At 39.0% G+C, this 13,857-nt stretch overlaps 1 protein-coding gene across 3 annotated transcripts in view; it reads right to left on the bottom strand.

Annotated features, from left to right (window-relative positions):
• The window catches only part of MYO1B (myosin IB), a 186,536-nt gene that overhangs the window by 40,146 nt on the left and 132,533 nt on the right, over nt 1–13,857 (bottom strand). For all 3 annotated transcript variants that reach the window (XM_039234690.1, XM_039234691.1, XM_039234692.1), the window contains exons 12-14: nt 13,019–13,105; nt 12,306–12,371; nt 2,624–2,728 (exon numbers count right to left, since the gene is read on the bottom strand). In XM_039234690.1, coding sequence (XP_039090621.1) covers nt 2,624–2,728; nt 12,306–12,371; nt 13,019–13,105 — 258 coding nt within the window. The remainder of the gene's footprint in view (nt 1–2,623; nt 2,729–12,305; nt 12,372–13,018; nt 13,106–13,857) is intronic.

Below are 13,857 nucleotides of genomic sequence, written 5' to 3'. Positions count from 1 at the left end.
CCCTCATTCCACTCTGCCATCTGTGACAATTTCCCATGCACTCCGCTGGCTCTGTGCCAAACACGGACTCAACAGGCCCTTGGGTCAATATTACTCTGTGTATATTTACAGTGTTTATAAGGAAATAAGTCAGAACTTGATCCCAGGAATCTAAGGCCCACATTTTTCTGTTCTTAATTTATAATCACAAGGAAAAAATTAATTTTAGAGTCAATCCCATGTTGTAGGGCAGTTGACTATTCCAAATGCAAGAATATCCCAGTGCTAAGACAAAATATTTCCAACATAAGGAAAGACACAAAAACCAACCCACTGGGTTCTAATGCTAACTACAAAGCCAAATCTGTGAGGCTAAATGTAATCGTTCTGGATCTGTTTATACTCTGCCCTTAAGTGTAAACATTTATTTTTCTTCTAAGGGGAAGAAATTTAATTCATACAGCAAGCTAGAGGTCTCTCTTAGACATGTCTCAGACAATCTGCACAAACTGTTTTAAGTTACACATCAAAGTTGGGGCAATCTCTTTAGGATGAGAAGACAGGAAGAGAATGAATCTGGCTTTTAGGAAGTTTATGTTAAAAAAGTGCCAGACAAGTATAAAACGTTTCTAAAGCATGGTGATCATTCTAAAAGAAAGATGAAATATTTATGATTTAGCTTTCAAGTAGATGGGTTATTTTACTAAGTCACTGGGGAGAACAATCACATTAGAAAAATCTATATTGAGGCAAAAAAAAAGGACTCAGTGTCTTTAATGATTTACAATAACAACACGGAAAATGAAGAAAAATAGGTAATATCATTATTAAAATATTAAAGCAAATAAATGAAGAGGAAACAAAAATACAGCATACATACAGTATAGTAATTCCTCCTTTTGTTTGAAATAATATTTCAAAAATTTGCTTGAAATATACTTCAAAAAACATTAACTATTTAAAAGACAAAAGGATGAAAACCAAGTATGGTTTTACAATTAAGGATACAAGGATTCTGTAAACATTGCATCTGATTCCTTTCAAATTACATTGAGATAACCCATACACAATACCTGACAATATAGGAAGCAGTCAATATATATTACCTGTTTTTATTACACAATTTTAGGAAATCAGTGCTTTTCACGATTGGACAAAATCTCAAAACATTTACGAATTTATACAGAGCGACACGGACTTTTGGGGTATACAGTTCTCTTAAGTTTTGGCAAATGCACAGTGCCATGTAACCAGCACCAAAACTCCCTGTTCTTCTCCTTTGCAGCCACGCTCTCTCACGACTCCCATCTCCTGGCAATGCCAGACTCTGTCTCTGTCGCTTTGTCTTTTCTAGATCATATGATGGAATCATACAGTATACAGACTTTTGAGTCTGACTTCCTTCATTTGGCATAATGCGTTTGAGAACCCTTCAAATTATTGTGTTTACCAATTGTTTGTTCCTTTTTCTTTTCTTTTCTTTTCTTTTCTTTTTTTTTTTTGCCAATGGACTGACATTTTAATTGTATTAGTTTTTTTCTTTCATGTTTAATATGTTTTGCTCCGGAGTAGCCATGATTAAAATTCTTCAGATGAGCACACGATCAGTATTTGTTGGTTTAAAAAAATTATTCTTTTGAGTAGAGGCGACATACTGTTACATTAGTTTCAGGTGTACAACCTAGTGCCCCAACTGCTCTATAGCTTAGTCTATGGCCACCCAAGTGTAGCGGGCATCTGTCACCATGCAACACTACTTCAATACCATGGACTATATTCCCTCCGCCGGGCCTTTTATTTCTGGGACTTACCCATTCCATAACTGGAAGCCCTATATCTCCCACTCCTTTCACACATTTGTCCATCCCCCACCTTCCCTCTGGCAACCATCAGTTCGTTCTCGGGTTTATCGGTCTGATTCTGCTTTTTGTTTATTCATTTGTTTTGTTTTTAGATTCCACATGAGGGAAATCATATGGTGTCTGTCTTTCTCAGTCTCACTTATTTCACTTAGTGTAATACCCTCTAGGTCCATCCCTATTGTTTCAAATGGTGTTTCTTCCTTTTTAAAAAATTTTTTTAAATGTTTATTAAATGTTTATATTTGAGAGACAGAGTGCAAGTGGGGGAGGGGCAGAGAGAGAGGGAGGGAGACAGGAATCTGAAGCAGTTTCTAGGCCCTGAGCTGTCAGCACAGAGCCTGACACAGGGCTTGAATCCACAAACACAAGATCATAATTGGACGCTCAACCAACTGAACCACCCAGGCATCCTGTGTTCCTTTTTAACTGCTGAATAGTGTCTCCTTGTATGGATGTCATAGTTATTTGCCCATTCATCTCAGACTTTTCTTAAACACACTATTATTTTATGTCATAGCACGAGAATCCACCAAGACTCAAGTCAATCAACTGATATTTACTGAGCACCTACTATGCTCGGCATTGTTCTAGGTACTAGCACCAGAGCAGTGAAGATAATCCCAGGTAGCTTAGGTGTCATAACAGATGGATTTTTAAAAGACACAATATGGCTGAACTTAGATAAATCTGATTTTAGGATCATGTTTAGGTGGGCCTCTGAATCCACAATTTGTATCATGAGTATAAAAGGAACATTTAAAAAACATATATTTCAACATTACCTCCCGTATATACTCTTCTTGCTCTTCTTTAAGAGTAAGTTCAATGAAGATCTGCTGTAGCTTTTCATTACAATAATTAATAATGAACTGCTCAAAGCTGTTGTCCTATATGGAAAAAAATGAAAATAGTCTTATAAACCATGTATTAGCTATCCCACAGCAGTGAGACTCTAACATCTCAATCTACAGGAGACGTCACGCACTATCTCGCAGATTTAATTGCGGCCCAGCACACAGCTTCTGGGACACCGAGGCCCAGAACACAGAGGTTTGCACACTGCAGGCACTCGAGAAATGGTTCACAAGTCAAGTGGATAAATGAAGTATACACACGTTATGCAGTATTTGAAAGATGAAGACTTTTAGTTGACAGAGAAGCACCCCATATATAAAAAATAAATAGTTTCCCCTAAAGGATCAGAAAAGGAACAGTGAGATTTATAATCTCTGTCATCCAAGTTCTCAATCTTCCTTTCTCAGGTAAAACTCTGGAGCCCAAGAAAGTCTTCTTGACCTGACCTCTGATTCCCTCCATCTGGGGTCAGCTCCCTCATTCAAACTCTTAGATGCTGGCCGGCACTTTTTAAAAAATCACACCATGTGTATATGTGTGTGCATGTATGTGTATACATGTATTGATTAGTTTCAGCCGTATCTGTCTCACTAGGCTGTACATTCCTTGAGGGCAAGGGTTGACCATGTATCTCTCTTGCTCACCCATGTAAGCCCACGCCTTGCACAGGACTTTGTGCCTAGCAAGTTATCCTTATGTACTTGATGAGCGAATGAATGAGTGAAGTGCCTAAAAAACAGACTCAAGGGAATCAACACATCAAAATCATCACCCCAGCGAGAAACAATCTCTCTTCTCAGAAGGCTCACCTATTTATCGCCCTTACGCTTCACAGTAGCTTCTCTTCATGTTAGATTTACCTCCTATGAACTCTATGCAAGGTCCATACCTAATCATCCCTGAACAATCCGCAGGGCTTAGTGTACTGACATCTATACTGAGGGTACAAAATGCATGTCTGTTGAATAAATACAATTCAACAAGAACCACACCATTCCAGAAGAGGTAGGTCTGATAAGAAACATGTTCTTTTCACCTCTACCATCTGTCTTTGCAGAGAGGAGATGGTGGCCATGGGAGCAAGGGATGGTATGACCTCACCACAGATAAACCTGACTCTTGTCCCACTGAGGTGGCTATTCCTGGCCTAATGAGCTATGAGTGTCCAGGCGTGAGACTGAAACTCGCCGCTTCCTGTGAAAACACAGAGCAACTGGTCTTCAAATCTCTCCATAAGTGACGAAAGCAAAAAAGTCATGGAGCTTTCTGAAAGCTGAACTTTCAAAATCAACTCTGCTCTACGTAGGATGAATTTTAAAACGAGGCTTAATATGATGCAGTATCTGACCACATTCTTTGCCGGAAGTCAGCTAAGGGTTTCCCATCACCAGTGATAAACTAAATTAATCAGGGAAAACTTCTAACTCTAAACCTGCAATGACACATACACACTGTCACTAACTAATCTTTTAACGCTAAATCTGGTCAAGGAGAAAAGCTCTTTTGTTTTTTGTTTTTAACCCTGCAGGTTCTAACCAAAGGGCACCTGCTGATTTTCAAGACAAACACAGTCTTAGATACAAAGGGCATTCCCCAATGCTCATTTTCACATAAAACTTTAAAAGCTATGTGTTCTAATCTTAAGAGCTTAACAATTTTGATCAGAAGTACAAGTCCATCTGGGATAGACGCCTTATTATGATTATGGTCAGGATAAGGTCATTTCTCAACGAGGAAGTCTGGCCTTCTTCGTTTGGTAAAATACATCCTTATATAATATTACTACTCAAAATTAAAACTTACAAATAAAATTAAGGTTTTAACGGTTTACATGAAATTCCTGGAGTGAATCCTTTCTGTTATTTAATAAGTCAATGCTCATGGAGCCATCGAAACAAAATTATGCTAAACTTCATACGGTAACTAATGAGGAGAAGGCAGTGGAGAAGCAGCAGTGTCTTTGGACACAGCACACGGCTACGAGCAGCTTGCAGAGTGCTTGCAACGGGACGATGAAATACACACGAGCAGGTTAGAAATCAGAGGCAAAGCTTCACAATTACACTACCACTTAGGGAGTAAGTCAGAACGCAACTAGATTTCCCTTCAACGTTTAAAGATTCCTGTATGAATTTTCTATTTCATATCCGCACACAGTTAATCAATGGCCATTTATTGCAAAATCCACACAGTTGGAGAAGCCATTAACACAGGAGCATGCAACAGGCTGTCACTGCAAACAGTTCATACTTACTGCATTCTGGTGCAAAAAGGGACAGATTATACAAAATGCAATCAGTTCTTACTTTGCCATAAACTTCCAAAAGTAAACACTTATCGGCAGTTATTCATTGGTGCAAATGACAAACTTTACCATTCAGGCTATGTTTCTGATGGGCGTAAAAGCTGAAATCAAGACACATGTCCAACCAGTTCAAAAAACAGGTCCACAATACCTACATGTGGTGTCTGAACTGTGGCTCTGAGAAGTGGGAGCTATGCGGGATAAAAAGTTTGATTCAAACAATACCACATATAACTTGCTTGAAGTCCCAGGGCTTCAGGATCTAACGCGTCTAATTCTAAATTATCAGGAAAAACGTGTATGTATGACCCATCCCCCCAGCCAGTCAGGACAGAGGCAATTAGCAGGTCACCATAGGAGTGAAGAGATCCAGCAAGATCCAGAAACAACTCCTCTTTCTCACCACGGGGACCCAACCTGTGCTGTCCCTGCTATGTCTCCCCTTCAAACATAAACAATGTGGTAAGGAGAGAGAGTATTCTGGAGACGGCCTGAGAAAAAACTGGTCTCTCCTACCTCATTCTGTTGCTTAAAGAACAACAACAAAAAATAGAACAGCACCATCATCAAGGCAGAAACCAGCTTACTTCCCCACAAAAATATCTGAGCATCTATTATTGCAAACATACCTCACAGCCTGCAAGACATGCTACAAATCGCCAAAGCAATCATTATTGCCAAAACTGAAGGCCATCACATTTCTTATGATCTATGTTTGAGTTGCTGATGTCGTCCAAATGTTTTGGGAAGCGGGACTTCACAAATCATTAAAAATAACACGCAAAAGTTTATAATTGGCAAAAAACTTAAGGAACAGCCTGGTAACAGTTCTGATAGCTGCCCCTTGCACAGGCTCAGAACATGCTTTCATGGATACAGGCACTAAATACCACTGGGTTTTCCACTCGGGTCCTTCTTCCCTTAAGAAAATAACTACACCGAATCTAGGAACCATCACATGAACATAAAGGCCCCAAAGCAATTTGATATTTGGATGCTTTTTGTGTGTCCAGAGCTGTGGGTGGCCAGAGATCCCTGAGCCGGCCGCTGTCTCCCACATGTCAGTCTCATGAATCAAAGTCTCCTAAGGAGGAAGTGGGCAGGAGCTTGAATGACTCATCTCCCCTCCCCTCTCCAGTTTTCTACCCATGCCCCATGCACGGACTGTGTCTCCATTGTCTAACTCATATTTATCCCTAAAGGCGAAGGGAGAAAATGAAAACTTTGGGGGAACATCTTCAAATAAGCATATCCAGAATTTTCTAGTATGCAGTCTCCCTGAATGAAGCCCAGAACCATCCCCACCCCCATTGGACTGCTCTTGGAAACAGGTAAACAGTAAGGTGGCTAGGTTTCATACTGTTTTACACTGTATTCACCAAGAGTACACTGGGTAGGAAGAACTTGGTAGGTTTTAAAAGTATGTAATATACCAAAACTTTAAAGTCTAGAGTTTCTGTCAAGAATTCTTGAGTCTAAGTCCACCTTTTCAATATCAAAGAAACAGCAAGCTACACTCCCAGTCAAGTTCACAACTAGTTTATACTCTCAAGTATCAACTATGAACTTTCTGCCTGGAAGGATTTTGAAAGACAGATCAAAAATACTGGCCTGTTACTAATTTATTTGTATTTTCTTGGCAACAGAGGAGTCTAATGATATAGTCTTTAAGACAGAAAGACAATTCAGTCTTGTATTCTTTAAACAGGTAACACTTTTCTTCCCAGTACATATTCAAATGTGGTAAATTTTAAGAAAAACAGGGTGATAGTGTGCTTAACTACTTTAAAATAAGCTTTGATTTAAAAGGTTAAAGCAAGAGTAATGATGTCCATATACATATTACAAACCATATTATTTCCCACCATTTTCATTCTAAAGGGTACTTTACATCTTCTCTTTCTTCTTCAAGTTTGCTAGCACATGAAGAACAAAGTCAGAGGAAAAAAGCTGAAACATAAGGTATTGTCTACAACCAGAATCCATTTTCTTCTAAAAACAATTTAGAAAACACATCTCAGAATCACAAGACACACTTACCAAGCTACACAGGCCCTTACCCAACTATTAGGTTGTTTGGTTTGGAATAATCATTGCATCTAGCATATCATATCCTTACTGTATATGGGTCACTTTCAGTGTGGTTCATCAGGGCAAGACAAATAAAGAGTGCCTGATTCAAAATAACTGCCCTTTGCCTGCACAAAACTAGCTCCACTGTATGAAAAGTGAAATATCCAGCCTGATGTTCTGTTCTGGCCTATAGCACACTAATAATTTATTAGATTTTCCCAGAAAACTACCAGCCAACTGCAGTACTTCCCAGATAAGCACTTAGCAAGAAGGTAAATCGATTCAGATGGCTCAACTTAGTTTTGAATTTTATTTTATTTTTTTAAAGAATAGCAGTTGTTCTTTTATGGTGATGCTATAAACGTTTCTCAGAGATCAGTTATAAGAACATCCAAACTTAATTGTGTGGAATTGGAATGTCTGGATTCTACAGCTCTTTTCCTTTGCAAAACTGGACTTATGTTAAAGCAGGATTTATGGATGGATGTTTCCTCTCTGTGTATTTTAACTCACTTCCCCTTCTTTTTGGTATCAGTGTTCCACTAATGTGTTTTCCAAACTGACCATCAGATCACACGCGGCCAGCAAGGCAGGGTTCTTCACACAGCTGGCCCAGGAATGCTTTGCAGTCAAATCCATGTGTCATCATCCCATGGTTTAATGCATCAGCTTCCCTCTTCCGTTTAGAGATGGACCAAAATGAATGAAAGGTTTCCACCAGCTCAGCTGAAAAGTGTTTTCATGGGAACTGTCAATGGGGTCACGAGGCAGAATTAGAGCTAGACATTAAAATTGTTTTTCTCTGGACCTCCACTGTCTAAATTTTTTTAAATTTTTTATAGTTTATTTAGTTTTCAGACAGAGAGAGACAGAGCATGAGTGGGAGAGGGGCAGAGAGAGAGGGAGACACAGAATCCGAAACAGGCTCCAGGCTCTGACCTGTCAGCACAGAGCCTGACGCAGGCTCGAACCCACGAACCGTGAGATCTGACCTGAGCCGAAGTCAGACGCTTAACTGACTGAGCCACTCAGGCGCCCCTTCACTGTCCAATTTTTAAAGTGATGCCCAGGGTGTGCTATAAGGCAGAACCCATAATTCTTGCAGGCAATTTTCAAGGAAAACAAAGGCAGAATTTTCTTTATGTTCTCTCAGTTTATTTTCACTGGGGTAGACTGTATCAGAGAAATTTTCATTTCTGTACTGATGAGGATTCTGAATACTTCTTCCTATGTCAGACCTTGAGCCCTTAGATTTCAGCTTGTGGTACTTTTAAATCCTTAATTATCTGGCTCCCTCATGTTCAATAGTATGGACTTCCTGATGTTGCCATGCATTTGAATTTTGCTGAGAATCCAGGAAAACCACAGGATGGCATCTGGGGTATGCATGCGATAAATTAAGAGAAAAAAAAAAACAAAACCTTCCTAATTCTGTATCAAAGAGCAAGTAAAAGTATCTAAAACTGCACACCCAAATCTCTATTCTGTACTCCCCCAAATAAATTTAATTGTAAAATAAATAATTAAGCGGATTGCTAAAAATCAAGATGTTTGAAAGACTGTGAGAAAGTTTACACAGGAAAATGGAGATAACAGTTAGTTATAATGAAAGATAAATCTTAATTCTTTCAAGGAAACGGAAAAAAATCAAAGCCTCCATTGCATGGAGAAGGAAATTAACTTCTCATGATTTTAGGGCCATCATAAGATCTGCTATAGACATGACAGGTTAGATTTGGCCTTGGCCTTGGTTGAAAGTTCAGAAAAAATTTTTTTATTTGAGTATAGTTGACAAACAACATTATATTAGTTTCAAGTGTACAACATAGTCATTTGAAAAGTCTATACTTTGTGCTTTGTTCACCACCAATGTAGCTACCGTCTGTCACCATACAATATTGTTACAGCATCACTGACTATATTCCTTATGCTATGCCGAAAGGTCTAGTTATTATTTGTTAAGTTTATTTATTTAGAGAGAGGCAGAGAACACGAGTGAAGGAGGGGCAGAGAGAGGGACACAGAGAATCCCAAGCAGCCTCCACGCTGTCAGTATGGAGCCCCAACACAGGGCTCAAACTCACAAACTCTAAGATTATGACCTGTGCCAAAACCAAGAGTTGGACGCTTAACCGACTGAGCCACCCAGGTGCCCCCTGAAAGTTCTATTTAAAAAGAATAAAAATGTAACCTGTTTGGTTTCAGGTAAAGCTCCCCAAGTGATTCCAACATGCTGCTAAGTTTAGGAACTACTGAACTGGAACATTCTTCTGAAGAAGGAAGAAGAACATTTACAAATATAATGGCAGGTGTTTTCATAAACTGAAGTTCACAGTTGTAACAGTGTTGAGAAAAATCATGATATAACTTGCAGAAGTAAAGCATGTTCATAAAGATGGGCTTGGAGAGAAACCCAAATAAACCCTAAGTAAAAAAATATTCTCGCACTGCTACATGGGGTTTCACCCAGTCCCCGGTTACAGGAGGTCTTCACTAAGAACATCTAACTTCATTGTTGTTGTTTTTGTTTTTTAAGTTTATTTATTTGGGGGGGTGGGTGGGAAGGAAGGGGAAGGTCAGAGGTAGAGGGGAGAGAGAATATCAAGCAGGCTCTGCACTGCCAGAATGGAGCCCAACACAGGGCTCAAACTCACGAACCATGAGATCATGACCTAAGCTGAAATCAAGAGTCTGATGCTGAACTGACTGAACCACCCAGGCACCCCTCTAACTTCTGTTTGGATTAGATCTGCAGCAAACACGTTTTTAAAAAGTAACCTCATTTCTGGATTAGATCTTCTTACCAGAGAGGATGTGCCCTCAGCCAGGAATAGACCCTCCATCTTGGGGGGGAAGGGAGTTGGCTAATATCATTGTAAGCTCCATGTAGGCAAGGAGCAGCTGTCTTCTTTACCACAGGAATATGACTCCTATTAGGCCCTAAATAAATAATGACAAATGACTTCCTCACTTAGGCATGGTTAAACTGCTCATGGGGCGGTTTGTGGGTTCGAGCCCCGCGTCGGGCTCTGTGCTGACTGCCAGCTCAGAGCCTGGAGCCTGTTTCAGAGTCTGTGACTCCCTCTCTCTCTGACCCTCCCCTGCTCACGCTGTTTCTCTCTCTCTCCTAGAAATAAATAAAACATTAAAAAAAAAATTTAAACTGCTCATGGGATCTAACTCGGTTCCATGAGTGCCGTGTGGTCACTTACCACACGGCTGATTAGATCTTAGGGCAGACCAGAATGTGAAGACAAGCTAATGTCCCCTCATAACCCCATTATCCTATTAAAAAAAGTTTTCATATATTGTGACATGACATTAGGCACCTGGCCGTTAGCTTGAGGATCAATAAATCTTATGGCAACATAAAAATAAAATAAAACCGGTGTCTTTGATTTTAGATGTATCATTAAATGTGGGTTTTTTTCCTTCTAACTTTCTAGAGAGATCTCTACTTTTGTCCTGTTCATGAAACCGTCTAAATATAGATCAGCAGTGTGTCAGGTAAGAAGTCATTTTCCCTGCCAACTATAAAGAATGATTTTGACCGGCTGCCCCTTTGGTAACAGTAACCCGAGGACTTGCTAGAAAGAAAATAATTTCAGCACCATGAGTCCTGAGTATACTCAAGCAATTCTCCTAACTCACAAACCTCAAGTTCTTCCCTATTACCACGAGACCAGAAACTTTGCTTTGCATAGTCTGCTAAAGAGGCACCGATACAAGTGGACATTGTGCTGAAGAACGGTTTTCGGTGGGGGTCAGGTCGGGGAGCAGTACAGGTGTCCCATGCTCAGCCACCAGCACGTAAAAGGACTCCAGAAGGACTCCCCATGCTGGTCAGTTTGGAATGAGGACAATGGTACAGAAATAGGGGTCATGAGAAACTTGTCACACTTGGGTTTTCTCCTTTATTTCTAGGTACTGGGAATCCTATGAGCTTGGGGAGAAAAGTGACAAAAAGGCCCTGTCAAAGTTTTTTTATTATTTATTTATTCAGGAGGCCTAGGGTTTAGGTCCTGAGTCTGCCATTTAGTACCCATGTAACCCTAGCATGGCGACTCGACCTTCAGAGCCTCACCTGTTCATCTGTAAAATAGGAATAATAGTAACTATTTCATGAAGTGTTTGTGAAAATTAAATCAGTATGCAATACTTCTCACAATGTTTGCATATAGTTAGCTCTCAGTAATTATTTACCCCTGGCCATTAAATACAGAACACGGTCAAGCAGGGAGAAGGTACTATCACAAAAATAAACGTTGTAAGAAAAAGATATTTGTTGGAAAGTTCTGGCTTAGCTACAGGGAATGGACTGATGTTTTTCTCTGTTCTGTGAACCTGATAAGACAGGACACATAAAGGCTTTGGGTGGTCATTCTGGGCAGGACCTGCTTATCTAAAGGAATTCACAAATCATTACTTATGGGAAGAATGAAGAAAGGAGGAGGCTGACCTACTTGTTCTTTTCCTGAACCACACTAAGATGTCACTCCCTAGAAGTAAGAGTAAGTGTTTTAAAAGGTCCTTAAAATGAGGGAGGAAGCAAAAAAAAAATTCCTTAAAACGCCTTCTAAATGTCAAAGTTAGCAAAAGGATAAATAGGAAATTCGAATATAAGTATATAACATTTAAATACTTAAATTTGTAATAAGTATGCAGTCTTTTTAAAAAATCCATCATGAACTTCAGCAGAAATTCTTTCAGTCTTTGCGACAGAACTCAAATTGTAAAACAGCAGTTGGATGAACCCGGGAGAAGACCCAGCAAATCACCCAGTCCAGACCCTGGGCCTGAGTCCCCCGGGGATAAACTTACCAGCTCGGGCCAGGCCCGGCTGGCATCTGGCTCTCCTGCCCCTGGCTTCTTCATGGCATCATCCTGCCACACTTTCCTACAAATGACTGAATGACTACAGGCACAATGTCCATAAACTTTGTTGGAAACTGCACAGTAAGAATTTTGAACTTGCAATTACAAAAGTCAGATACTAATATAAGAAGTTCTTCTTAAACCGCGTTGTCACCAAGATGTTGGCTCTCGGCATGTAAAGCACATACACATAATACACATACACACACATTTTGTTACATCTGCACAAAGGTTTTTGTAGATTCAAAGTTATAGTAACTATATATTAAATGCGGTCTATAGAAATATAGATGATGATTTAATTTCCAACTATTCCACATTAATAAAAACAATACAAAAAATAGAAAAAAGCTTACCTCAAAAATTTCAAAACCGTAAATGTCCAAAACACCCATGACCTTCTTTCTCACTTTTGTCTGTGCCTTTAAAAAAGTTTAAAAATAATGAGTTAAATTTAGGCCCAAAATATAACACTAAAAGCACACTAAGGAAGACAGACTTACGTTACGAGTAACTTTGTTTCATAACTAGAATAACTGTAATTTAGTTGTTTTCTTTATAATGTATATGACATAGAATATTGGTATAGAATCTTCCAGAAATTTTAATAGTAGATAACATATTAAAGAAGGCATTAGTGATGCCTAATTATCATTAACAATCACGGAATCTTATAGTAGGTCAGGCCTTTCAAACTCCCAGTACTCTAATGTCCTCATTTTATTGACAAACATTATTAGTAGGTAGAGAGGTCAAGCGACCTTTTCAACCAAGTGAGTACAACCCGTTAGGTGAACTGCCACCATGACCTGGGGTGCAGACTCTCAGAGTTAACTCTGCAAAGTTCATCAGGCCACGGACCGGTGAGATTTCTTACAACAACATACGTGCGAAACAAAACAGAGTCCTGACAAATTTCAGTTCCGTGCAAGGTGAATTCTTTTCAAGGAATGGTCTCTGTACGTGGTGACCAATTATCTGATTATAAAATTAAAATGTCTTTAACTTAATGTTTATAACCTGAATACATCTATTACAACAGAGTTATCTGGTTACAGGGATTCAGTACCTTAATGCTTTCATTGATTCGATTTACCAACCATGAGAACAACCTGCTGTAGAGATTTTTAGCCAGAGCATCTCGGGCATAATATGCCTATTAAAAAAAAAAAAATGAAAAGAAAAACTCAATACCCACGATTGTCACAATACTTAATTTCAATAAAATAATAATGACATTGTTTAAATATTTAAAGCTCTTATATTTTAAGTTTCTTTTCAGAGCTAGTTTTTATTATACTCTGGATGAACAATTAAACCGTTCAGAGAATTGGACAAATTATTTATTCTCAATTATTATATTTTTTTGCATCCCAGGAAACTAATTCTAAATATCACAAACACTTTCTCCATAAAGATACTCATCTCAGTTATTACAAAACAGACAAAAATCAGAGGCACTTGGAAGTCCAACAGGGGAATAGTGAGATAAATAAATGAAAGCCTACTGAAAGGGAAGTCACATAGTTATCACAGAACGATCACTATGAACATTAGGTAATAAAATGGAAAATGTTTATGTTTTGTGAAAATAAAAATCTGTGTATTTAATACGATGACTATATCTTTTTAACCCCTACACATAGGAAACTCAAAGGAAAAACATTAAAATGGTTTTGACTGATGTGATCTATAAATGTTTTCCTTCATTCAACCTTCTGAACATTAAAAAAATTTTTTTTAATGTTTATTTATTTTTGAGACAGAGAGAGACACAGAGCAGGAGCAGGGAAGGGAGGGGGAGAGAGAGAGAGAGTGAGAGAGAGAGAGAGGAAGAGAGAGAGAAAGAGAATCCCAAGCAACCTCTGAGCTGTCAGCACAGAGCCTGTTGTGGGGCTCAAACCCACA

This window comes from Hyaena hyaena, unplaced genomic scaffold, assembly GCF_003009895.1.
Source record: "Hyaena hyaena isolate Hyena2069 unplaced genomic scaffold, ASM300989v1 scaffold_92, whole genome shotgun sequence".
Taxonomy (NCBI): domain Eukaryota; kingdom Metazoa; phylum Chordata; class Mammalia; order Carnivora; family Hyaenidae; genus Hyaena; species Hyaena hyaena.
The sequence above is the reverse complement of the archived record's forward strand: the minus strand, read 5'-3'. Positions and strand labels throughout refer to the sequence as shown.